Here is a 27,983-nt window from a genome sequence, read left to right as displayed (position 1 = left end):
TCCTCACTACTTCCTCCAATTTTCCCAAATTTACCCTCCCTTGACTCCCATTGTGATCCTCATACAACCATTGTTACTTGTGCTATTCTTCCCTCTGGTATAATATCTTGCATATGCTCTTCCTTTAGCATGGAGGATGTTCCATGTCCTCCTGTTGTTTAGCTATATCCTGTCTTCCTCTTTTCACAAGTTTACCAAGTTTACTCCTCCCTCGAGTAAAATCCAATTCTGTCTACTTCCCTCTATTATGAACCAGTATTCTAATGCTTCCTTTATAGTTACTGGTTATATGCTCTTCTTTGAAATGTAATCCATCTTCCTCTCAGACCCATCCCCCTTATTTCATCCTGAAGTGTCTTATGCTTGCACTTAATTCTTCTTTATATTCCTCCCTGTACTTAATCTTCCCTAAGTCCTGCCTGGCTTTATCCCCACCCCCACTTGCCTCCTGTCCCAGTCTCAGCCCACATCCTCACTTGTACCTCCATAGCTGCATCCTCACCTGTCTGCATCCCAGTTTATATCCACAGCTGTCTACCTCTCAGCCTCCATCATCACATGTTTGCCTTCCAGCCAACATCCTTGCTTGAATTTCTCTTAGTATGGATTCCTTGCCTGCCTGTGTACAAGCCAATACTGTTCTTACAATTCTTACTTTTTACTTCTCTCTCTCAACCTTCCTCTTTGCCTGTCTACATCCCAGTCTCCCCTTTACACCAAACTTTTGATTTCACTTTCTTCTCTACCTCCCACCCAGCCTATGTCCTCTAGGGTTCATCAGTATCCTGGTTGTTCCCATTCCGGTGCAGTGGGTTTCATTAAAGAATACTTCAGAAAGTAAACCGTAAAAAACCTTATTTAATGTGGATGAATTGGTACAAACTGTATGAACCATGGGTGCATTTGAAATTTGCAGAACTAATGTAAAACAAATTTTCTTGATGGAAACACTAATAATATAATGTTTCCTTTGACCTTTCCGGTAACTAAATTTGCTAGTATGACACAAAATAATTATGGAATGTAATTTTTTTTTTTCATATTCGCCATTTCCCGCATAAGCAAGGTAGCCTTAGAGGGAGTATCCTCACTTAGCACCATTCTCTATTCCTTTTTTTGGAAAATTAAAAACAGGAATGCAATATGTTTATTAAATAATACATTTGAATAGGGTTATTATTATATTTGTAATAAAATCAAATTAAGGGTTTGTATTTCAAATGAAACAAAATTTGAGGTCACAATTTTACAAAATAAGGTACTGTCAAAAAACACAAATGATCAATACTATGGTCACAACTATGTTTGCAGTATTGTTATAAAAAGACCTGTTGCAGAGGAGCACCTCCCAGACTGTTACGTTTGATCTTTCCTATTTATCTCTATCTCTAATGCCCGTTCCCTTCAGAAACCCTCTCAAGAGGGTGGCCAGGGCAAAAGGGGCTCCATAACTGGTGAACTTCAGCATTGCATCTTAACCCTTTTAGTGCCTCACCCTTAGTACCTTACTGGCAGAACGCAACTCTAACATAATGTTTCCAGAAGCCCCATCCTATTGTTCTTACTAACTACTACTACCTCATGTTCCAACTTGCTACTTCCACCTAATGCTTGTACCTACATGTTCCTACCCACTAATACCTAATGCTTGTACCTACATGTTCCTACCCACTAATACCTAATGCTCCGGTTTGATGTTCCTACCTACTAATTCTATCTGTTGCCAAAAGGCATAGCTAGCACACAGCACTCACCACAGGAAAATCTTAGTTATGAAGAATGAGTTGTGTGAGTTAAGCATTGTCAAGCGCTATGTATGACAAGGAGAGATTATATGTTTGAGAACAGAATGCTGGCAGTCCACGTGAGGGTGAGGCAGAAAGAAAAGACAGTTACCTTGGTCAGAGTAGTGCAGCTTGACATCCACTAACCTTCCTGATACCCAGGTGGGTAGCACTGGTAAAATACCTCCCTGGTAGGTAGCTGTCTAACATATACTACCTTTCCAATTACTAAATATGCTATTATAACAAAATATAATAATGAAATGAAATATACAATGAAGTGTATATTCAAGTAGCATTAATATATAATAACATCCATATGAAAAATATCAAAACTGATACATTTAGATTACAAAGATCTTGCTAGAAATTTCCTGGGACTAGCGATATATCTCCTGGGAAGTGAGTTGTCAGTTCTACCCCCAGGAATACCAGGATCCCACTTGAACTCTAACAACCTTGCCTGGCTTCCTGCTTCTCATCTAGCCTCTGATCTTGCCTGCCTATTTACCTCCCACCCAGCCTCTAACCTCACCTGCCAGCCTGGATATATTTTTCTCGGTAAAGTTTTTTTGTGTGTTTTCAGGTCTGCGGACAGAGTCGCTGGAGGATGACAGCGTCAAGCCTCTAATACCTGAATATGGTGAAGTATTCGACCTCCTCAAGAACCTGCCCGATGCAGCAAACACAGTACATGGTTCAGGTAATGTTTCCAACAATGAGAAGTCTGCAGCTGGATCTAAAAGTCCTAAAACTAAACAAACTGGGGAAAATATCACATGAGAAAAAAAATTGTAAATGCACAGTCCCCAAGAAGGTAAAATCCAGATTACACTGTGGCAAATTGATAAAAACAGCCACTGGTTGAGATGGTTGGGTATGGTGAATGTGTACAAATTATTTGAGTGGTTATGAAATTAGAAAGATCCAGCAGGAGCCAGTTTACTCAAGACTGTGCTTTGTTATACTACACCAGTTAAAGAATAAAAATTTTGAAGCAACACCACAGGATGAATGAATATGACCAAATGTGTATGTTTTTGTTTTAGTCTATCACTGAAGATGTCTGGCCATCTTTGGCCTATCTGTCTTTTGTAGAAAATCTGCACAGTTGTTTATTGGTATTTCTGTGAAAAGATTTTTTTAACTACTCTTTGATGCTTTATAAAATTTAGGCAAGGAACCTGAACAAAAATTTTGCCAATAATTCTCCGATTTAGAGAGGTGTTTATACGTTTATATAACATTAATAAATTATATAAAATTGTTAGCTTATAATTTACCCAGTAGTAAACTGTATTGTAAAATTGACTTTACAGATCACAAAGAACCTCTACAGATTAATGAAAGCACTCATTATTCATAGCATTACTTTGACTCACACAATCAGAGTTTTACCTAAGAAAAACGTTTCTCATTTTCAATGTGACAGCTTTGATGACATCAAAGGAGCACAGAAATTGAAAAAGTCAATATGGAATCAATAATGCAATAATTTGGATGTGATAATTGCATCTTCAAGTAAGTGAAGTCAGTGCTCTGGATACAGGAATGGTGATGGTGTAATCGAAGACAACTGTGGATGTAGCTGTTATATCATGCTTAAGCAGTAAGATACACTGGGTGTGGAAGCTGTGGTAATAGTAGATGGTAGGTAGAAGTAAAATTCTTCTGCATAAAGCATTGGATACATTTTGGGAGTAGGGAGTAATACCCTGGATGTGGCATAGTGGTGACATAAGGTAAACTCAAATACCCTGGATGTGGCATAGTGGTGACATAAGGTAAAATCAATGGTAAAGCTTTAGATGTTGCATTGGTCATTAACCTGTTAACATCCATCATGTGGAGGCAGATGTAGTGTCCTTGCCAACATAATGATTCTCATAGTAGCAGAATGTTGGAATAATCCTTAATCTGGTTATGGTAGGCAAATAATAAGCTCTCCATAATCAATAAATCTGTTATTGATGTCATATAAATATATAAACATCTTGGATTTGTCTGTACAATAAATTAGATTTATGAAAAAAATTATAGAGTTCAGGAAAACATAAAACACATTACATGTTGTAATTACCTATTTGTACAGTAAGGGTAGGGAGTTCTACTGGTCATGGTCTGACTATGATAATTACGCTATGCCACATCTGAAACTGCCTGTATGATATACTCACTCCTGTTTCAATTTTTGTTGTGAGACTCAGAATTTTCACGGGTCAAGAAGAATTTCTGGTACGTTGAAAACTTGCAATATTCAGGATTATGGACAGAGTTCTCTGGAGGACGTGTGCTTTAAACCTGAAAAACAGATCTAATGAGTGAGTGATACATGAAAACATAAATGGAAAAGAGGAGAGGAAGAAAGGAAAAAGGAACAGAAAGGAGAAAAAAAAGTGAGGAAGGGAAGAAACAGACAAGAGAAAAATAAAGAAGAGAAATGGGAAAATGGGGTAAGGAGGAGGGGAATAGGCATAAAAAGGGAAGAGCAAAAAGGAGGAGAAAGAGGGGGAAGGGATAAAGGGAGGAAGCAAGGGCATATCACCCCCTACTTGAGTTATATGGTATACAGTACTGTACTGTACAATATACTTAATAAAATGGTGATTTATAAATTTTTCTTATTCCTCTAACCCTTTGAATTGTGTGTCTTCTTAAATTTTTCTGTGAATTACACCAGTGAACAATAGAACAACATTGTCTGTGTCACCATCTTTCTAAAACAATAAAATATATATATATTTATATTTTCATAATACTTAACTGCCATCTCCCGCATTAGCAAGGAAGTGCAAGGAACAGATGAGGAAATGGCCCAACCCGCCCACATACACATGTATATACATAAATGCCCACACATGCACATATACATACATATACATATTAATGTATACATACATATACAATACACAGACATGAATATACACATCCATACTTGTTGCCTTCATCCACTCCTGTCACCACCCCACCACACAAGAAATAGCATCCCCCCTCCAGTGAGGTAACACCATGAACAGACGAAAAAGGCCACATTCGTTCACACTCAGTCTCTAGCTGTTATGTGCAATGCACTGAAACCACAGCTCCCTTTCCACATCCAGGCCCACAGACCTTTCCATGGTTTACCCCAGATGCTTCACATGCCCTGGTTCAATCCATTGACAGCACGTCGACCCTGGTATACTACATCGTTCCAGTTCACTATTCCTTGCAAGCCTTTCACCCTCCTATATGTTCAGACCCTAATCGCTCAAAATCTTTACACTCCATCCTTCCACCTCCAATTTGGTCTCCTGCTTCTCCTTTCCTCCACCTCTGACAAATATATCCTCTTTTGTCAATCTACCTTCATTCATTCTCTCCATGTCTCTCAACCACACTCTATTTATTACTACACATCTGTCTTACCCTTTTATTACTTATACGAACAAACCAACTCTCCACATGTTGTCCTCATACATTTCATTTCCAACACATCCACCATCCTCCACACAACCCTATCTAGAGCCCATGCCCCACAACCATATAACATTGTTGGAGCCACTATTCCTTCAAACATACCCATTTTTGCTCTCCGAGATAACGTTCTTGCCTTCCACACATCTTTTGATGCTCCCAAAACCTTCGCTCCCTCCCCCACCCTGTGTCTCACTTCTGTCTCCATGGTTCCATCCACTGCTAAGTCCACTCTCAGATAACTAAAACACTTCACTTCCTCCAGTTTTTTTCCATTCAAACTTACCTCCCAATTAACTCGTCCCTCAACCCTACTAAACCCAATAACCTTGCTCTTATTCACATTTACTCTCAACTTTCTTCTTTGACACACTTTACCAAACTCAGTCACCAACTTCTGCAGTTTCTCACCCGAATCAGCCACCAGCACTGTATCAATGGCGAACAACAATGGACTCACTTCCCAAGCCCTCTCATCAACAACAGACTGCATACTTGCCCCTCTCTCCAAAACTCGCATTCACCTCCCTAACCACCCCATCCATAAACAAATTAAACAACTATAGAGACATCACGCACCCACGCTGCAAACTGTCACTCACTGGGAACCAATCACTTTCCTCTCTTCCTACTCGTAAACATGCCTTACATCGTTGGTAAAAACTTTTCACTGCTTCCAGCAACTTACCTCCCACATTATATGCTCTTAAAACCTTCCACAAAGCATCTCTATCCACCCTATCATATGCCTTCTCCAGATTCATAAATGCTACATACAAAAACATCTGTTTTTGTAAGTATTTCTCACATACATTCTTCAAAGCAAACACCTGATCCACACATCCTCTACCACTTCGGAAACCACACTGCTCTTCCCCAATCTGATGCTCTGTACCTGACTTTGCCCTCTCAATCAATACCCTCCCATATATCTTCCCAGGAATTTGAACACTCACCTTTGTCTTTGCACAATGGCACTATGCATGCATTCTGCCAGTTCTCAGGCACTTCATCATGATCCATACATACATTGAATATCCTTTCCAACCAATCACCATCACAGTCACCCCCTTTTTTTATAAATTCCACTTCAATACCATCCAAACTTTCGCCTCCTTGCTAGCTTTCATCTTCCGAAAAGCTTTCACTACCTCTTCTCTGTTCACCAAACTATTCTCCCTGACCCTCTCACTTCACACACCACCCCGACTAAAACACCCTATAACTGCCACTCTATCATCAAACACATTCAACAAACTTTCAAAATATTCACTCCATCTCCTTCTCACTTCATCACTAATTGTTATTACCTCCCCATTAATATATATCTATATAAACAAAATTATCAACAAAAGCATGTTAATATGTTTAATCAAACAAAAGTCCTTTAATTATACCATTGTTATCAATTATCAATTTCCTTTTTATTCCAAAATGGTCACTGGTTTCATAATGCATCCATCCCTCACTTTATGTGTGGATTATGTTTTACAAAAATCTTGCACTGAGAGAAATCGCACGTAGCAAACCAATAAACGTACAAAGAAAAATGGGATGTGTGCAGCAGCTTCATGATCACCATAGACAGATTCTCCCATTACCTTCATGTCATGTAGCTTTTGGTGTCAAATAAATCTATCTAGCTATCCTTTACTTCCTTGAAATGGCTCTAGCTAAGCTACGTAGTTTTCTTTATATAAACACTCATAAATCTTCAGAGCTTTAGACCTGAGCTGAATGTCGTGGGGCTGCTTTTCTTCTTCATCTAACACTATGTATAATGAGAGCAATTTCTTGGTAAGAGGATTTCTAACCCTTGTGGTTACCTTGGCAGACAGTGGAGCAGAGTGGACAACAGCACTTTATAAATTTTTTCTGCATTCTTCCATACGTTGCACATTGGAGTTCCATTCAGGTTGTAAGCACATCCAAGCACTGACACTCCCTCACCAGCATCAACTTGTTGAGAGATTTATAGCTCCATTTCTACAATCTAAGCAATTCTTTCAATTTAATTGCTGGTTCTGAGGTAGAAGATGCTGCTGTATATTTGGATGCCATATAAAGAAACACAAACAGGAAAATCATAGCAGGTACACCCAAATTGCACAAGTAGCAAAGATCTACACACAATGGTGATAAATATAAGGCTGACCCAATCGCAGAAATGAGATGTTCTCCATCCAAAACCCCACACTTACTTAACTGCCAACTCAAACTGAAGTTTTACCACACTGACGGTCCCTATCATGTTAAAGATTTCTAGTTTTGATTTTAAGGTCAGAAAGGTTCTCTTCAGTTTAACAGCTGATCCTGTGGTAGATGTTACTGGATGTTTGGATACCATATTATCTAATATAAACATAGAGTGTTAGAGGAAAACCTATTAACAGGCATACCCAAATCATGCAAGCAGCACAGTGGTAACTGCCAGACTGATCTGCCAACGGGAACGTGGTGTACTTCGCCCAAGACCTTATGCAAACTTCATTTGCGAACCCTTACTGAAGCGTTGGTACACTTTCTACTGCACACACCTACACAGAAGTGAATTTTGACAACATAAAAAGGGGACTGGTAGAAGTACGATCCTCGCATAATTATGAAATTGCACATAGTGATCCAGCATAAAGCAAGGACTGAGTGTAAACTTACTTTTCACAAAAGCTGCAATCAGTTTTATGAAACTTTGACTAATATCACTGATCAAATTTGACACACAAATACATCAAAAAGCACTAAGTTCTCTAATACATAAATATGTTCTTATCACTCGTTTTGAATTTTTCATCATTAACTTGGCAAGTTAAGTATCCCCCCACTAGATCCTGGATGCACTCCTGGGAGAAATGGACAAAAAGGAAGAAATGAATGGAAAAGGAAGAATAAAAGGGAGGAAATGAAGAAGGAAAAAGAAGGTAAAAGGAATGGAAATGAAACAGAGAAGATGGAGGGGAAGATAAGAAGTAAGGGATAGTGGGTGATGGAAAAAGGGGAAATGGGGGAAAGGAGGCTTTAGGAGGAAGTGAAAAGACAGACGAATGGAGGAAGCGAGGAGAAAGGAAAATGAAGAGGGAAGGGCGAGAATAGAGAAGCGAGGAAAAGGGGAGAACCTGTATCACTTGTTTTTACTGATATTCTATACCGACACACAAAAAGTACAGTTGAAACTTTTGAGCTGATCTAAGCTTCTTCTAGTCATCTATCTAATTTTCTCTTCCAGGTTTCTCTATTCATACTCTATTCCTAACAACAGAAGAGTGAAGGGCAAAAAGGTAAGAAAAATGTTATTTCAATTTGCTGTCTTTGTGTAAAAATTTCCTATGAGGTCTAATGAATGTATTTTACCTAAGGAAAATAATAATTTTTACTGATTATTCTTAACTATGCTCACATTTACATTGGGCACTCAAGTGCATATATGCATGCACATTTGTGAATAAATTTTGTAAAACTGAGATCTTGATCCACAGATTTCCTGATTCCCTTAGGAAGACTTGCTACCATGGTAGCTTTTCATCTTAACTGAGTGATAACTGGAACTGTACAAATTGGTTTTTAACATTTCAGTGATGATATATTAAAGTAGTCCATGTAAATAAGTTTATGAGAATGGAGTTAAATGTACCCTAGCATGCAATTTAATAGGAATAAATTGTACACCACAGTGTTCAGGTCTATAACCCTAAATGCACAGGCTAGTAAAGGGTAGGGATATGAGTTCCCTGTGATAAACTTGCTAATGTGATACTGCACAACCTTAAGTGCCTATAAAGTTCCTAACCAACTGTATGAATGGTTAAAAGAATGATAAATATTCTTTTTTCTCCCTTGTGTTATATCAAAATTTAATAGTTTTTGCAAACAGAAAAGTACTTTCATAACATCCACATTTACTTGTGCATTTTCTTATTTTAAAAATGTTAGACCTTTAGAAATGTTAGTCACAGTTCTTGCAGGGGCCAAATACAATCATTACTGGTAGGAAACTCCAAGAGATAAATGCCTAAGAAAATATCAAAGGTGCATCCATCTTGGACATCGCTGTGCTGTACTGTCAGTTCAAAGAGGAGAGTCAAAGGACAGAAAACTATAACACAAAGGAATGATTATGGATGATGGGATATGGAAGGCCATGATTTAGAAATTTACGTACATACTTTGAGAGCATTAACTACAGGTTTTTCCTGTGATGAAATACTCATATTCATGTGTAATAGTAAATAGCTCTGTATTTGAAGAGCTCCATAAATGAGGAAGTGTGGAAGTATGTTAAAAGGATTTGCAAACTGTCTAGATAAAACAGTTTGAATCAAACACTACACTGCTTTGGGAGACTTCTGAAAGACTAAGAAAAAGAAAGTATTTTTCTGAACTCAAAAAGTATGTGAGGTGTTTGCCTTTTTTTACTATATGCATAAAGAATTATACAAAATCCCTCTGTTTTTCTAAGTGTTTCTCACATACATTCTTCAAACACCTGGTCCACACATCCTTTACCACTCCTGAAACCACATTCTTCCTCCCAGTCTAATGCTCTGTGCATGCTACTTGCCCTCTCAATCACCACTCTTCTATACAACTTGCCAGGTACTCTCAACAAGCTTATATCTCTCTAATTTGAACACTCAACTTTGTTCCCATTGCCCTTATACACTGGCACTATACATGCATTCTGTCAATCCTCAGGTACCTCACCATATGCTAAAAATCGCAACTAATCAATCAACAACACAGTCACCTACTTTCTTCAGAAATTTAACTGCAATACCTATCCCCTCCTTACCACACTTCATCTTATGGAAGGCTTTCACCACCTCCTCTGTTTTCACCAAACCATTTGCCATGACTCTCACATCCTCTTAGCCCAAACACCTAAATCTGCCACCCTATCATAAAACACATTCAACAATCCTTAACTCTTTACCTAATGAATTTTTGTTATGACTTCCTCATTTTCCCCCTTCTCCAGTGTTCTCACTGTTCTCTTGCTTTTCCTCACAGTACGAACCACATTCTAAAAAATATCATTCTCCCCGAAGATTGCCAATACCTGCTCACTCCAACTTTTATTTACCCTTTTTCAGCCCCTTCACCTTTCTCTTCATCTCTTATCACTTTCTCTTGCATATCTCCAAATCTTTCCCTGTGAGTACCCTTGCAACTTTACTTCACCTTCCCACCATTCATTACCCTATCTCACCTACCAAACACCCACCTTCTGCATACCATACAATTCACTTGCAAATGCCTGCACTGCTTCCCTAAATCTCTCTCATTCCTCATTCCTTGCTTCATTTGCTCTTACATTCTGCCATTCTACACTCAAAATTTCCCCTGGTATGTAGGGGTATTTCATGTGGGTTGGTATGACTGAGTTGGAAGTTCAATTGTTTAGCACTTTTTGGGTTATTTCAGTGTGTAAGCGTTTTGTTACCGTTATGTATTTTGGGAGTGTGGAGATTTGTGAATAAAGGTTACTCGTGTGTGTGGCTGGGGAGAGCTTTTTATTTCTACTTAGTGATTGGTTGTTAGTTATAGAGTGGCTCTGGTATGATGGATCTGATTTTGTTTCATTGAGACAAGTGCCAAGCATGATCAGATGGAACTGTTCAGGAGGATTTTCATTCTACTGTGAAGGCATTCAGTGTTTGTGGTTGCCAAGCAGCCTGATTTTTCTGAGTGCACTATTTTGTGTAGTTCACAGCTTTGTTACATTTGCTTTTGAGTTAAATAGAGAAGGTGGGAAACCAGGCAGGCAAGGCATAGAATAAAAAGGAGTGTATGAATTGTTTGTATGGGAAGTTGAGGGATTCTTTTTGTTGTCCCATCCTTATGCTAGCTTGTGTTATAGTTGATGAAATGTTTGTATAGGATGTTGAGGGATTCTTTTTGTTGTCCCAGCCTGCTGCTAGCTTATGTTCTAGTAGATGTATTATTTATATAGGATGTTGAGGGATTCTTTTTGTTGTCCCATCCTGGTGCTAGTTTGTGTTCTGAGTGATTATATAGTTTGTATGCTGCTTCTGTGTTGATGTTATTGGTGTGGAAGTGAATGTCATGTGTGTGTCATATGTGATGCCTAGAATGGATGGTGGGAGGGTGTAAACTGGTTTCTTTTCATGCATGTTTGCCATTTCCCCTTATAGCAAGGGAGCACCAAGAACAAAGAAATGGCATCATTTGCTTACATCCACTTGCTAGCTGTTATGAATGATGCAATTAAACCAGGGCCCTCTATCCTCAGTCAGGACCCATGGACTTTTCCGTGTTTTCCCGCAGCCCCTTCGTATGCCCTAATCAGCACACTGACAGCATGTAATTTCATGTTTGCCAAATCACTCCAATATACTCTATCCCTTGCAACCCTTGCATATTCAGGGCCCCAAACCTTCGAAGCACCCTTCACTCCATCCTTCCATTTCCTCCCTGGCTTCCCCCTTTTCCTTGTTCACACTTCTGACATATATACCCTCCTAGTCATCCTTCCCTTACTCATCCATACCATTTCAGCACACTCTCTTTAGCTCTCTCATTCATACTCCTCTTACTACCACATCTCTCTCTTACCCTATCATTTCTTATCTAATTAACCCATTTACATCACATATTCTCCTCAAAGATTATTTTTTTTTTTTTTTTTTTTTTTTATACTTTGTCGCTGTCTCCCGCGTTTGCGAGGTAGCGCAAGGAAACAGACGAAAGAAATGGCCCAACCCCCCCCCCCCCCATACACATGTACATACACACGTCCACACACGCAAATATACATACCTACACAGCTTATACTTCCAAGATTATACTTCCAACATATTCGCCCTCTCCTTTACAATTTTATCTATGGCCTACACCTTGCATCCATCAAATAACCTGTATTTACCCATGACAAAGACCAATCGTTCCACACACAACTCAATATATCCAAGGTATTTGCCCTCTCTCACCCTTTAGCTCACTTCAGCTCCCTTGGTTCCATTTGTAGCCATATGCACTCCTAGGTATCTAAACACCCCACTTCCTCCAAGTCCTCACACTCTAAATAACATAACTCTTTTCACTATCAAACTTAATAATTTTGATTTTATTACATTTACTCTCAAATTTCTCTTTCCACACAGTCTTACTAACCACGCCAACCCCATGCTCTGCGCATGCCACTACCTTTTCAATCACCACTCTTCCATACAACTTACCATGTACTTTCACCAAACTTATACCTCTCTAATTTGATCATTCAACTTTGTCTTTCCTGCCTTTATACTCTGGTAGTTTCTTACTCGAATCTGCTACCAGTGCTGTTGCATCAGCAGACAACAACTGACTCATCTCCCAGGCACCTCCACCCCAGCAGACTGCATTTTTATATATGGATGTTCTGGCTCTGAGTGAAACAAAGCTCAAGGGTTAAGGGAAGAGTGGCTAGGGAAAGTCTTGGGAATAAAGTCAGAGGTTGGTGAGAGGACAAGGAGTAGCAATACTGAAGAAGGAATTGTTGGAGTATATGATAGAGTGTAAGAGAGTAAATTCTAGATTGATGTGGGTAAAATGGAAAGTAGATGGAGAGAGATGCATTACACCTGGTCATGAGAAAAAATATCATGAAAAGCAAGTGTTTTGGGAGCAGCTGAGCATGTCAGCAGCTTTGATGCACAAGACCGGGTTTTAGTAATGTACATGGGGTGTCCAGTGTTGTAAATTGAAATAGTGAAGAGCTTGTGGATTTGTGTGCTGAAAAAGACTGGTGATTGGGATTACCAGTCTTAAAAAGAGAGATATACGTATATGAGTAGGAAAGATGGTCAAAGGGCATGTTAATTGATAGGCATGTAAAAGAGAGACTCAGATTATTTTTTTTTTTTTTTTTTTTTTTTTATACTTTGTCGCTGTCTCCCGCGTTTGCGAGGTAGCGCAAGGAAACAGACGAAAGAAATGGCCCAACCCCCCCCCCCATACACATGTACATACACACGTCCACACACGCAAATATACATACCTACACAGCTTATACTTCCAAGATTATACTTCCAACATATTCACCCTCTCCTTTACAATTTTATCTATGGCCTACACCTTGCATCCATCAAATAACCCGTATTTACCCATGACAAAGACCAATCGTTCCACACACAACTCAATATATCCAAGGTATTTGCCCTCTCTCACCCTTTAGCTCACTTCAGCTCCCTTGGTTCCATTTGTAGCCATATGCACTCCTAGGTATCTAAACACCCCACTTCCTCCAAGTCCTCACACTCTAAATAACATAACTCTTTTCACTATCAAACTTAATAATTTTGATTTTATTACATTTACTCTCAAATTTCTCTTTCCACACAGTCTTACTAACCATGCCAACCCCATGCTCTGCGCATGCCACTACCTTTTCAATCACCACTCTTCCATACAACTTACCATGTACTTTCACCAAACTTATACCTCTCTAATTTGATCATTCAACTTTGTCTTCCCTGCCTTTATACTCTGGTAGTTTCTTACTCGAATCTGCTACCAGTGCTGTTGCATCAGCAGACAACAACTGACTCATCTCCCAGGCACCTCCACCCCAGCAGACTGCAATTTTATATATGGATGTTCTGGCTCTGAGTGAAACAAAGCTCAAGGGTTAAGGGAAGAGTGGCTAGGGAAAGTCTTGGGAATAAAGTCAGAGGTTGGTGAGAGGACAAGGAGTAGCAATACTGAAGAAGGAATTGTTGGAGTATATGATAGAGTGTAAGAGAGTAAATTCTAGATTGATGTGGGTAAAATGGAAAGTAGATGGAGAGAGATGCATTACACCTGGTCATGAGAAAAAATATCATGAAAAGCAAGTGTTTTGGGAGCAGCTGAGCATGTCAGCAGCTTTGATGCACAAGACCGGGTTTTAGTAATGTACATGGGGTGTCCAGTGTTGTAAATTGAAATAGTGAAGAGCTTGTGGATTTGTGTGCTGAAAAAGACTGGTGATTGGGATTACCAGTCTTAAAAAGAGAGATATACGTATATGAGTAGGAAAGATGGTCAAAGGGCATGTTAATTGATAGGCATGTAAAAGAGAGACTCATAGATGTTAATGTGCTGAGAGAGGGAATGTCTGGAGGAATGTCTGATCACTATCTTGTGGAGGCGAAGGTGAAGCTTCACTTGTAGAGGTTCTCAAAAAAAAGAAGAGAATATGTTGGGGTGAAGAGAGTGGTAAGAGTAAGTGGGCTTGGAAAGGAGACTTGTGCGAGGAAGTACCAGGAGAGATTGAGTGTAGAATGGCAAAAGGTGAGAGCAAATGAAGAGAGGAGAGTGGGTGAGGAATGGGATGTATTTAGGGAAGCAGTGATGGCTTGCGCAAAAGATGTATGTAGCATGAGAAAAGTGGGCGACAGGCAGACTAGAAAGAGTAGCGAGTGGTGGAATGAAGAAAAGTTGTTAGTGAAAGAGAAAAGAGAGGTGTTTGGATGATACTTGCAAGGAAGGAGAGCAAATTACTGAAAGATGTATAAAAGAAAGCAGGAGATCAAGAGAAAGGCCCAAGGGTTGAAAAAGAGGGCAAATGAGAATTGGGATGAGAATGTATCATTAAATTTTGGGGAAAACAAAAGGATGTTTTGGAGGAAGTTAAATAACATACTTAAGACAAGAGAACAAATGGGAACATCGGTGAAGGGGGCAAGTGGGGAAGTTATAACAGGTAGTGATGAAGTGAGAAGGAGATGGAGGGAGTATTTTGAAAGTTTGTTGAATGTGGTTGATGACAGAGTGGTATGTATAGGGCCTTTTGGTTGGGGTGTTGTGCGAGTGAAAAGGTCAGGGAAAATGGTTTGGTTAAGAGAGAAGAGGTAGTGAAAGCTTTGCAGAAGATGAAATCCAGCAATGCGGTGGGTTTGGATGGTATTGCAGTAGAATTTATCAAAAAAGGGGGTGACTATGTTGTTGATTGGTTGGTAAGGATATTCAATGTATGTATGGGTTACAGTGAAGTGCCCAAGGATAAGAAGAATGCATGCATAGTGCAAAGGGGATAAGGGTGAATATTCTTGGGAAATTATATGGAAGGCTATTGACTGAGAAGGTGAAGGCATATACAGAGCATCTGATTGGGGAAGAGCAGTGCGGTCTCGGAAGTGGTAGAGGATGTGTGGATCAGGTGTTTGCTTTGAAGAATGTGTGTGAGAAATACTTAGAATATCAGATGGATTTGTATGTAGCATCTGTAGATTTGGAGAAGGCATATGATAGGGATGATAGAGATTCTTTGTGGAAAGTCTTAAGAATATATGGTGTGGGAGGTAAGATGCTAGAAGCAGTAAAAAGTTTTTACCAAGGATATGAGGCATGTGTATGAGTAGGAAGAGAGGAGAGTAACTGGATCGCAGTGAATGTCAGTCTGCAGCTGGGGTGTGTGATGTCCCCATGGTTGTTTAATTTGTTTATGGATGGGGTGGTTAGGAAGGTAAATGCAAGAGTTTTGGAGACAGGGGCAAGTATGCAGTCTGTTGTGAATGAGAGGGACTGGGAAGTGAGTCAGTTGTTGTTTACCGATGATACAGCTCTAGTGGCTGATTCGAGAGAGAAATAAATTGCAGTATTTGGTGACTGAGTTTAGAAAAGTGTGTGAAAGGAGAAAGTTAGAGTAAATGTGAATAAGACCAAGATTATTAGGTTCAGTAGGGTTGAGGGACAAGTTAATTGGGCTGTAAATTTGCATGGAGAAAAACTGGAGGAAGTGAAGTGTTCTAGATATCTGGGAGTGGACTTAGCAGTGAATAGAAGCGGAAGTGAGTCACAGGGTGGGGGAGGGGGCGAAGGTGCTGGGAGCGATGAAGAACATGTGGAAGGAGAAAACATTATCTCGGAGAGCAAAATTGGGTATGTTATGTGGTTGCGAGGCATGGGCTATAGATAGGGTTATACAGAGGAAGGTGGATGGGTTGGAAATGAGATGCTTGAGTAAATACGTGGTGTGAGGTGGTTTGATCAAGTAAGTAATGAAAGGGTAAAAGAGATGTGTGGAAATAAAAAGTGTGTGGTTAAGAGAGCAGAAGAGGGTGTGTTGAAATGGTTTGGACACATGGACACATGGAGAGAATGAGTGAGGAAAGATTGACAACGAGGATATATGTGTCACCTTCTCAGTCAATAGCCTTCCATATAATTTCTCAGGAATATTCACCCTTATCCCCTTTGCACTATGCATGCATTCTTCTTATCCTCGATCAAACAACCTCACACCACACATTGTCCTCAAACATCTCATTTCCAGCACATCCATCCTCCTGCGCACAGCTCTATCCATAGCCCACATCTCGCAACCATACAACATTGTTGGAACCACTATTCCTTCAAACATACCCATTTTTGCTTTCCGAGATAATGTTCTCAACTTCCACACATTCTTCAAGGCTCCCAGGATTTTCGCCCCCTCCCCCACCCTATGATCCACTTCCGCTTCCATGGTTCCATCCGCTGCCAGATCCACTCCCAGATATCTAAAACACTTTACTTCCTCCAGTTTTTCTCCATTCAAACTTACCTCCCAATTGACTTGACCCTCAACCCTACTGTACCTAATAACCTTGCTCTTATTCACATTTACTCTTAACTTTCTTCTTTCACACACTTTACCAAACTCAGTCACAAGCTTCTGCAGTTTCTCACATGAATCAGCCACCAGCGCTGTATCATCAGCGAACAACAACTGACACTTCCCAAGCTCTCTCATCCACAACAGACTTCATACTTGCCCCTCTTTCCAAAACTCTTGCATTCACCTCCCTAACAACCCCATCCATAAACAAATTAAACAACCATGGAGACATCACACACCCCTGCCGCAAACCTACATTCACTGAGAACCAATCACTTTCCTCTCTTCCTACACGTACACATGCCTTACATCCTCGATAAAAACTTTTCACTGCTTCTAACAACTTGCCTCACACACCATATATTCTTAATACCTTCCACAGAGCAACTCTATCAACTCTATCATATGCCTTCTCCAGATCCATAAATGCTACATACAAATCCATTTGCTTTTCTAAGTATTTCTCATATACATTCTTCAAAGCAAACACCTGATCCACACATCCTCTACCACTTCTGAAACCACACTGCTCTTCCCCAATCTGATGCTCTGTACATGCCTTCACCCTCTCAATCAATACCCTCCCATATAATTTACCAGGAATACTCAACAAACTTATACCTCTGTAATTTGAGCACTCACTTTGCCTTTGTACAATGGCACTATGCATGCATTCCGCCAATCCTCAGGCACCTCACCATGAGTCATACATACATTAAATAACCTTACCAACCAGTCAACAATACAGTCACCCCCTTTTTTAATAAATTCCACTGCAATACCATCCAAACCTGCTGCCTTGCCAGATTTCATCTTGCACAAAGCTTTTACTACCTCTTCTCTGTTTACCAAATCATTTTCCCTAACCCTCTCACTTTGCACACCACCTCGACCAAAACACCCTATATCTGCCACTCTATCATCAAACACATTCAACAAACCTTCAAAATACTCACTCCATCTCCTTCTCACATCACCACTACTTGCTATCACCTCCCCATTTGCGCCCTTCACTGAAGTTCCCATTTGCTCCCTTGTCTTACGCACTTTATTTACCTCCTTCCAGAACATCTTTTTATCCTCCCTAAAATTTAAAGGTACTCTCTCACCCCAACTCTCATTTCCCCTCTTTTTCACCTCTTGTACCTTTCTCTTGACCTCCTGTCTCTTTCTTTTATACATCTCCCACTCAATTGCATTTTTTCCCTACAAAAATCGTCCAAATGACTCTCTCTTATCTTTCACTAATAATCTTACTTCTTCATCCCACCACTCACTACCCTTTCTAATCAACCCATCTCCCACTCTTCTCATGCCACAAGCATCTTTTGCGCAATCCATCACTGATTCCCTAAATACATCCCATTCCTCCCCCACTCCCCTTACTTCCATTGTTCTCACCTTTTTCCATTCTGTACTCAGTCTCTCCTGGTACTTCCTCACACAAGTCTCCTTCCCAAGCTCACTTACTCTCACCACCCTCTTTACCCCAACATTCATATATATATATATATATCTATATATATATATATATATGTTTATGGATGGGGTTGTTAGGGAGGTAAATGCAAGAGTTTTGGAAAGAGGGGCAAGTATGAAGTCTGTTGGGGATGAGAGAGCTTGGGAAGTGAGTCAGTTGTTGTTCGCTGATGATACAGCGCTGGTGGCTGATTCATGTGAGAAACTGCAGAAGCTGGTGACTGAGTTTGGAAAAGTGTGTGGAAGAAGAAAGTTAAGAGTAAATGTGAATAAGAGCAAGGTTATTAGGTACAGTAGGGTTGAGGGTCAAGTCAATTGGGAGGTGAGTTTGAATGGAGAAAAACTGGAGGAAGTGAAGTGTTTTAGATATCTGGGAGTGGATCTGGCAGCGGATGGAACCATGGAAGCGGAAGTGGATCATAGGGTGAGGGAGGGGGCAAAAATCCTGGGGGCCTTGAAGAATGTGTGGAAGTCGAGAACATTATCTCGGAAAGCAAAAATGGGTATGTTTGAAGGAATAGTGGTTCCAACAATGTTGTATGGTTGCGAGGCGTGGGCTATGGATAGAGTTGTGCGCAGGAGGATGGATGTGCTGGATATGAGATGTTTGAGGACAATGTGTGGTGTGAGGTGGTTTGATCGAGTGAGTAACGTAAGGGTAAGAGAGATGTGTGGAAATAAAAAGAGCGTGGTTGAGAGAGCAGAAGAGGGTGTTTTGAAGTGGTTTGGGCACATGGAGAGGATGAGTGAGGAAAGATTGACCAAGAGGATATATGTGTCGGAGGTGGAGGGAACAAGGAGAAGAGGGAGACCAAATTGGAGGTGGAAAGATGGAGTGAAAAAGATTTTGTGTGATCGGGGCCTGAACATGCAGGAGGGTGAAAGGAGGGTAAGGAATAGAGTGAATTGGAGCGATGTGGTATACCGGGGTTGACGTGCTGTCAGTGGATTGAAGCAAGGCATGTGAAGCGTCTGGGGTAAACCATGGAAAGCTGTGTAGGTATGTATATTTGCGTGTGTGGACGTATGTATATACATGTGTATGGGGGGGGGGGCGGGGCCATTTCTTTCGTCTGTTTCCTTGCGTTACCTCGCAAACGCGGGAGACAGCGACAAAGTATAATAAATAAATATAAAATATATATATATATATATATATATATATATATATATATATATATATATATATATATATATATATATATATACATATATATATATATATATATATATATATATATATTTTTTTTTTTTTTGCTTTGTTGCTGTCTCCCGCGTTTGCGAGGTAGCGCAAGGAAACAGACGAAAGAAATGGCCCAACCCACCCCCATACACATGTATATACATACGTCCACACACGCAAATATACATACCTACAGAGCTTTCCATGGTTTAACCCAGATGCTTCACATGCCCTGATTCAATCCACTGACAGCACGTCAACCCCAGTATCCCACATCGATCCAATTCACTCTATTCCTTGCCCTCCTTTCACCCTCCTGCATGTTCAGGCCCCGATCACACAAAATCTTTTTCACTCCATCTTTCCACCTCCAATTTGGTCTCCCACTTCTCCTCGTTCCCTCCACCTCCGACACATATATCCTCTTTGTCAATCTTTCCTCACTCATTCTCTCCACATGTGCCCAAACCATTTCAAAACACCCTCTTCTGCTCTCTCAACCATGCTCTGTTTATTTCCACACATCTCTCTTACCCTTACGTTACTTACTTGATCAAACCACCTCACACCACACATTGTCCTCAAACGTCTCATTTCCAGCACATCCATCCTCCTGCGCACAACTCTATCCATAGCCCACGCCTCGCAACAATACAACATTGTTGGAACCACTATTCCTTCAAACATACCCATTTTTGCTTTCCGAGATAATGTTCTCGACTTCCACACATTCTTCAAGGCTCCCAGGATTTTTGCCCCCTCCCCCACCCTATGATCCACTTCCGCTTCCATGGTTCCATCCGCTGCCAGATCCACTCCCAGATATCTAAAACACTTTACTTCCTCCAGTTTTTCTCCATTCAAACTTACCTCCCAATTGACTTGACCCTCAACCCTACTGTACCTAATAACCTTGCTCTTATTCATATTTACTCTTAACTTTCTTCTTTCACACACTTTACCAAACTCAGTCACCAGCTTCTGCAGTTTCTCACATGAATCAGCCACCAGCGCTGTATCATCAGCGAACAACAACTGACTCACTTCCCAAGCTCTCTCACCCCCAACAGACTTCATACTTGCCCCTCTTTCCAAAACTCTTGCATTTACCTCCCTAACAACCCCATCCATAAACAAATTAAACAACCATGGAGACATCACACACCCCTGCTGCAAACCTACATTCACTGAGAATCAATCACTTTCCTCTCTTCCTACACGTACACATGCCTTACATCCTCGATAAAAACTTTTCACTGCTTCTAACAACATGCCTCCCACACCATATATTCTTAATACCTTCCACAGAGCATCTCTATCAACTCTATCATATGCCTTCTCCAGATCCATAAATGCTACATACAAATCCATTTGCTTTTCTAAGTATTTCTCACATACATTCTTCAAAGCAAACACCTGATCCACACATCCTCTACCACTTCTGAAACCACACTGCTCTTCCCCAATCTGATGCTCTGCACATGCCTTCACCCTCTCAATCAATACCCTCCCATATAATTTACCAGGAATACTCAACAAACTTATACCTCTGTAATTTGAGCACTCACTTTTATCCCCTTTGCCTTAGTACAATGGCACTATGCACGCATTCCGCCAATCCTCAGGCACCTCACCATGAGTCATACATACATTAAATAACCTTACCAACCAGTCAACAATACAGTCACCCCCTTTTTTAATAAATTCCACTGCAATACCATCCAAACCTGCTGCCTTGCCGGCTTTCATCTTCCGCAAAGCTTTCACTACCTCTTCTCTGTTTACCAAATCATTTTCCCTAACCCTCTCACTTTGCACACCACCTCGACCAAAACACCCTATATCTGCCACTCTATCATCAAACACATTCAACAAACCTTCAAAATACTCACTCCATCTCCTCACATCACCACTACTTGTTATCACCTCCCCATTTGCGCCCTTCACTGAAGTTCCCATTTGCTCCCTTGTCTTACGCACTTTATTTACCTCCTTCCAGAACATCTTTTTATTCTCCCTAAAATTTAATGATACTCTCTCACCCCAACTCTCATTTGCCCTTTTTTTCACCTCTTGCACCTTTCTCTTGACCTCCTGTCTCTTTCTTTTATACATCTCCCACTCAATTGCATTTTTTCCCTGCAAAAATCGTCCAAATGCCTCTCTCTTCTCTTTCACTAATACTCTTACTTCTTCATCCCACCACTCACTACCCTTTCTAATCAACCCACCTCCCACTCTTCTCATGCCACAAGCATCTTTTGCGCAATCCATCACTGATTCCCTAAATACATCCCATTCCTCCCCCGCTCCCCTTACTTCCATTGTTCTCACCTTTTTCCATTCTGTACTCAGTCTCTCCTGGTACTTCCTCACACAGGTCTCCTTCCCAAGCTCACTTACTCTCACCACCCTCTTCACCCCAACATTCACTCTTCTTTTCTGAAAACCCATACAAATCTTCACCTTAGCCTCCACAAGATAATGATCAGACATCCCTCCAGTTGCACCTCTCAGCACATTAACATCCAAAAGTCTCTCTTTCGCACGCCTGTCAATTAACACGTAATCCAATAACGCTCTCTGGCCATCTCTCCTACTTACATACGTATACTTATGTATATCTCGCTTTTTAAACCAGGTATTCCCAATCATCAGTCCTTTTTCAGCACATAAATCTACAAGCTCTTCACCATTTCCATTTACAACACTGAACACCCCATGTATACCAATTATTCCCTCAACTGCCACATTACTCACCTTTGCATTCAAATCACCCATCACTATAACCCGGTCTCGTGCATCAAAACCACTAACACACTCATTCAGCTGCTCCCAAAACACTTGCCTCTCATGATCTTTCTTCTCATGCCCAGGTGCATATGCACCAATAATCACCCACCTCTCTCCATCAACTTTCAGTTTTACCCATATTAATCGAGAATTTACTTTCTTACATTCTATCACATACTCCCACAACTCCTGTTTCAGGAGTATTGCTACTCCTTCCCTTGCTCTTGTCCTCTCACTAACCCCTGACTTTACTCCCCAGACATTCCCAAACCACTCTTCCCCTTTACCCTTGAGCTTCGTTTCACTCAGAGCCAAAACATCCAGGTTCCTTTCCTCAAACATACTACCTATCTCTCCTTTTTTCACATCTTGGTTACATCCACACACATTTAGGCACCCCACTCTGAGCCTTCGAGGAGGATGAGCACTCCCCGCGTGACTCCTTCTTCTGTTTCCCATTTTAGAAAGTTAATACAAGGAGGGGAGGATTTCTGGCCCCCCGCTCCCGTCCCCTCTAGTCGCTTTCTACGACATGCGAGGAATGCGTGGGAAGTATTCTTTCACCCCTATCCCCAGGGATAATATACATATATATATACATATACACATACACACACATACACATACATACGCACATACACACACACACACACACACATATATATACATATGAAAAATGTAAGAAACAATTTAGAAAACTGAAACTTCTAGCTTGAAAAAAAAAAAAAAAAAAAAAAACTTATACCTCTGTAATTTGAGCACTCACTCTTGTCCCCTTTGCCTCTGTACAATGGCACTATGCACGCATTCTGCCAATCCTCAGGCACCTCACCATAAGTCATACATACATTAAATAACCTTACCAACCAGTCAATAATACATAATGTTCTGGAAGGAGGTAAATAAAGTGCGTAAGACAAGGGAGCAAATGGGAACTTCAGTGAAGGGCGCAAATGGGGAGGTGATAACAAGTAGTGGTGATGTGAGAAGGAGATGGAGTGAGTATTTTGAAGGTTTGTTGAATGTGTCTGTTGATAGAGTGGCAGATATAGGGTGTTTTGGTCGAGGTGGTATGCAAAGTGAGAGGGTTAGGGAAAATGATTTGGTAAACAGAGAAGAGGTAGTAAAAGCTTTGCGAAAGATGAAAGCCGGCAAGGCAGCAGGTTTGGATGGTATTGCAGTGGAATCTATTAAAAAAGGGGGTGACTATTATATATATATATATATATATATATATATATATATATATATATATATATATATATATATATATATATATATATATATAATATATATATTATCTCGGAAAGCAAAAATGGGTATGTTTGAAGGAATAGTGGTTCCAACAATGTTGTATGGTTGCGAGGCGTGGGCTATGGATAGAGTTGTGCGCAGGAGGATGGATGTGCTGGAAATGAGATGTTTGAGGACAATGTGTGGTGTGAGGTGGTTTGATCGAGTAAGTAACGTAAGGGTAAGAGAGATGTGTGGAAATAAAAAGAGCGTGATTGAGAGAGCAGAAGAGGGTGTTTTGAAATGGTTTGGGCACATGGAGAGAATGAGTGAGGAAAGATTGACGAAGAGGATATATGTGTCGGAGGTGGAGGGAACGAGGAGAAGTGGAAGACCAAATTGGAGGTGGAAAGATGGAGTGAAAAAGATTTTGAGTGATCGGGGCCTGAACATGCAGGAGGGTGAAAGGAGGGCAAGGAATAGAGTGAATTGGATCGATGTGGTATACCGGGGTTGACGTGCTGTCAGTGGATTGAATCAGGGCATGTGAAGCATCTGGGTTAAACCATGGAAAGCTCTGTAGGTATGTATATTTGCGTGTGTGGACGTATGTATATACATGTGTATGGGGGTGGGTTGGGCCATTTCTTTCGTCTGTTTCCTTGCGCTACCTTGCAAACGCGGGAGACAGCGACAAAGCAAAACAAAATAAAAAAAAAATATATATATATATATATATATATATATATATATATATATATATATATATATATATATATATATATATATATATTATCCCTGGGGATAGGGGTGAAAGAATACTTCCCATGCATTCCTCGCGTGTCGTAGAAGGCGACTAGAGGGTACGGGAGTGGGGGCCAGAAATCCTCCCCTCCTTGTATTTTTTAACGCGGGGAGTGCTCATTCTCCTCGAAGGCTCAGACTGGGGTGTCTAAATGTGTGTGGATGTAACCAAGATGTGAAAAAAGGAGAGATAGGTAGTATGTTTGAGGAAAGGAACCTGGATGTTTTGGCTCTGAGTGAAACGAAGCTCAAGGGTAAAGGGGAAGAGTGGTTTGGGAATGTCTGGGGAGTAAAGTCAGGGGTTAGTGAGAGGACAAGAGCAAGGCAAGAAGTAGCAGTACTCCTGAAACAGGAGTTGTGGGAGTATGCGATAGAATGTAAGAAAGTAAATTCTCGATTAATATGGGTAAAACTGAAAGCTGATGGAGAGAGATGGGTGATTATTGGTGCATATGCACCTGGGCATGAGAAGAAAGATCATGAGAGGCAAGTGTTTTGGGAGCAGCTGAATGAGTGTGTTAGTGGTTTTGATGCATGAGACCGGGTTATAGTGATGGGTGATTTGAATGCAAAGGTGAGTAATGTGGCAGTTGAGGGAATAATTGGTATACATGGGGTGTTAAGTGTTGTAAATGGAAATGGTGAAGAGCTTGTAGATTTATGTGCTGGTGATTGGGAATACCTGGTTTAAAAAGCAAGATATACATAAGTATACGTATGTAAGTAGGAGAGATGGCCAGAGAGCGTTATTGGATCACGTGTTAATTGACAGGCGCGTGAAAGAGAGACTTTTGGATGTTAATGTGCTGAGAGGTGCAACTGGAGGGATGTCTGATCATTATCTTGTGGAGCCTAAGGTGAAGATTTGTATGGGGTTTCAGAAAAGAATATATATATATATATATATATATATATATATATATATATATATATATATATATATATATATATATATATATATTCTTATATATATATATATATACATATATATATATATATATATATATATATATATATATATATATATATATATGCAATTGAGTGGGAGAAGTATAAAAGAAAGAGACAGGAGGTCAAGAGAAAGGTGCAAGAGGTGAAAAAAAGGGCAAATGAGAGTTGGGGTGAGAGACTATCAGTAAATTTTAGGGAGAATAAAAAGATGTTCTGGAAGGAGGTAAATAGGGTGCGTAAGACAAGGGAGCAAATGGGAACTTCAGTGAAGGGCGTAAATGGGGAGGTGATAACAAGTAGTGGTGATGTGAGAAGGAGATGGAATGAGTATTTTGAAGGTTTGTTGAATGTGTCTGATGACAGAGTGGCAGATATAGGGTGTTTGGGTCGAGGTGGTGTGCAAAGTGAGAGGGTTAGGGAAAATGATTTGGTAAACAGAGAAGAGGTAGTAAAAGCTTTGTGGAAGATGAAAGCCGGCAAGGAAGCAGGTTTGGATGGTATTGCAGTGGAATTTATTAAAAAAGGGGGTGACTGTATTGTTGACTGGTTGGTAAGGTTATTTAATGTATGTATGACTCATGGTGAGGTGCCTGAGGATTGGCGGAATGCGTGCATAGTGCCATTGTACAAAGGCAAAGGGGATAAGAGTGAGTGCTCAAATTACAGAGGTATAAGTTTGTTGAGTATTCCTGGTAAATTATATGGGAGGGTATTGATTGAGAGGGTGAAGGCATGTACAGAGCATCAGATTGGGGAAGAGCAGTGTGGTTTCAGAAGTGGTAGAGGATGTGTGGATCAGGTGTTTGCTTTGAAGAATGTATGTGAGAAATACTTAGAAAAGCAAACGGATTTGTATGTAGCATTTATGGATCTGGAGAAGGCATATGATAGAGTTGATAGAGATGCTCTGTGGAAGGTATTAAGAATATATGGTGTGGGAGGCAAGTTGTTAGAAGCAGTGAAAAGTTTTTATCGAGGATGTAAGGCATGTGTACGTGTAGGAAGAGAGGAAAGTGATTGGTTCTCAGTGAATGTAGGTTTGCGGCAGGGGTGTGTGATGTCTCCATGGTTGTTTAATTTGTTTATGGATGGGGTTGTTAGGGAGGTGAATGCAAGAGTTTTGGAAAGAGGGGCAAGTATGAAGTCTGTTGGGGATGAGAGTGCTCGGGAAGTGAGTCAGTTGTTGTTGCCCTGATTCAATCCACTGACAGCACGTCAACCCCGGTATACCACATCAATCCAATTCACCCTATTCCTTGCCCACCTTTCACCCTCCAGCATGTTCACGCCCAGATCACTCAAAATCGTTTTCACTCCATCTTTCCACCTCCAATTTGGTCTCCCACTTTTCCTCGTTCCCTCCACCTCCGACACATACATCCTCTTGGTCAATCTTTCCTCACTCATTCTCTCCATATGCCCAAACCATTTCAAAACACCCTCTTCTGCTCTCTCAACCATGCTCTTTTTATTTCTACACATCTCTCTTACCCTTACATTACTTACTCGATCAAACCACCTCACACCTCACATTATCCTCAAACATCTCATTTCCAGCACATCCACCCTCCTGCGCACAACTCTATCCATAGCCCACGCCTCGCAACCATACAACATTGTTGGAACCACTATTCCTTCAAACATAACCAATTTTGCTTTCCGAGATTATGTTCTCGACTTCCACACATTCTTCAAGGCTCCCAGAATTTTCGCCCCCTCCCCCACCCTATGATTCACTTCCGCTTCCATGGTTCCATCCGCTGCCAGATCCACTCCCAGATATCTAAAACACTTCACTTCCTCCAGTTTTTCTCCATTCAAACTCACCTCCCAATTGACTTGACCCTCAACCCTACTGTACCTAATAACCTTCCTCTTATTCACATTTACTCTTAACTTTCTTCTTTCACACACTTTACCAAACTCAGTCACCAGCTTCTGCAGTTTCTCACATGAATCAGCCACCAGCGCTGTATCATCAGCGAACAACAACTGACTCACTTCCCAAGCTCTCTCATCCACAACAGACTTCATACTTGCCCCTCTTTCCAAAACTCTTGCATTCACCTCCCTAACAACCCCATCCATAAACAAATTAAACAACCATGGAGACATCACACACCCCTGCCGCAAACCTACATTCACTGAGAACCAATCACTTTCCTCTCTTCCAACATGTACACATGCCTTACATCCTCGATAAAAACTTTTCACTGCTTCTAACAACTTGCCTCACACACCATATATTCTTAATACCTTCCACAGAGCATCTCTATTAACTCTATCATATGCCTTCTCCAGATCCATAAATGCTACATACAAATCCATTTGCTTTTCTAAGTATTTCTCACATACATTCTTCAAAGCAAACACCTGATCCACACATCCTCTACCACTTCTGAAACCACACTGCTCTTCCCCAATCTGATGCTCTGTACATGCCTTCACCCTCTCAATCAATACCCTCCCATATAATTTGCCAGGAATACTCAACAAACTTATACCTCTGTAATTTGAGCACTCACTCTTATCCCCTTTGCCTTTGTACAATGGCACTATGCACGCATTCCGCCAATCCTCAGGCACCTCACCATGAGTCATACATACATTAAATAACCTTACCAACCAGTCAACAATACAGTCACCCCCTTTTTTAATAAATTCCACTGCAATACCATCCAAACCTGCTGCCTTGCCGGCTTTCATCTTGCACAAAGCTTTTACT

At 40.6% G+C, this 27,983-nt stretch overlaps 1 protein-coding gene and 1 long non-coding RNA gene across 2 annotated transcripts in view; one reads left to right on the top strand and one right to left on the bottom strand.

Annotated features, from left to right (window-relative positions):
* The window catches only part of LOC139746291 (neural-cadherin-like), a 169,988-nt gene extending 166,938 nt beyond the window's left edge, over nt 1-3,050 (top strand). The window contains 1 exon segment of the mRNA XM_071657380.1: nt 2,371-3,050. Coding sequence (XP_071513481.1) covers nt 2,371-2,567 — 197 coding nt within the window. The 3' untranslated portion in view covers nt 2,568-3,050.
* Nucleotides 3,051-3,193: 143 nt separating this feature from the next.
* LOC139746292 (uncharacterized) overlaps nt 3,194-27,983 on the bottom strand; it is an 83,108-nt gene continuing 58,318 nt past the window's right edge. The window contains exon 4 of the long non-coding RNA XR_011712131.1: nt 3,194-4,085. This is a non-coding gene — a long non-coding RNA (uncharacterized lncRNA). The remainder of the gene's footprint in view (nt 4,086-27,983) is intronic.

The sequence above is a fragment of the Panulirus ornatus genome, chromosome 64 (genome assembly GCF_036320965.1).
Source record: "Panulirus ornatus isolate Po-2019 chromosome 64, ASM3632096v1, whole genome shotgun sequence".
Classification (NCBI taxonomy): domain Eukaryota; kingdom Metazoa; phylum Arthropoda; class Malacostraca; order Decapoda; family Palinuridae; genus Panulirus; species Panulirus ornatus.
Note: the sequence above shows the minus strand (reverse complement) of the source record. Positions and strands in the feature narration are given on the sequence as shown.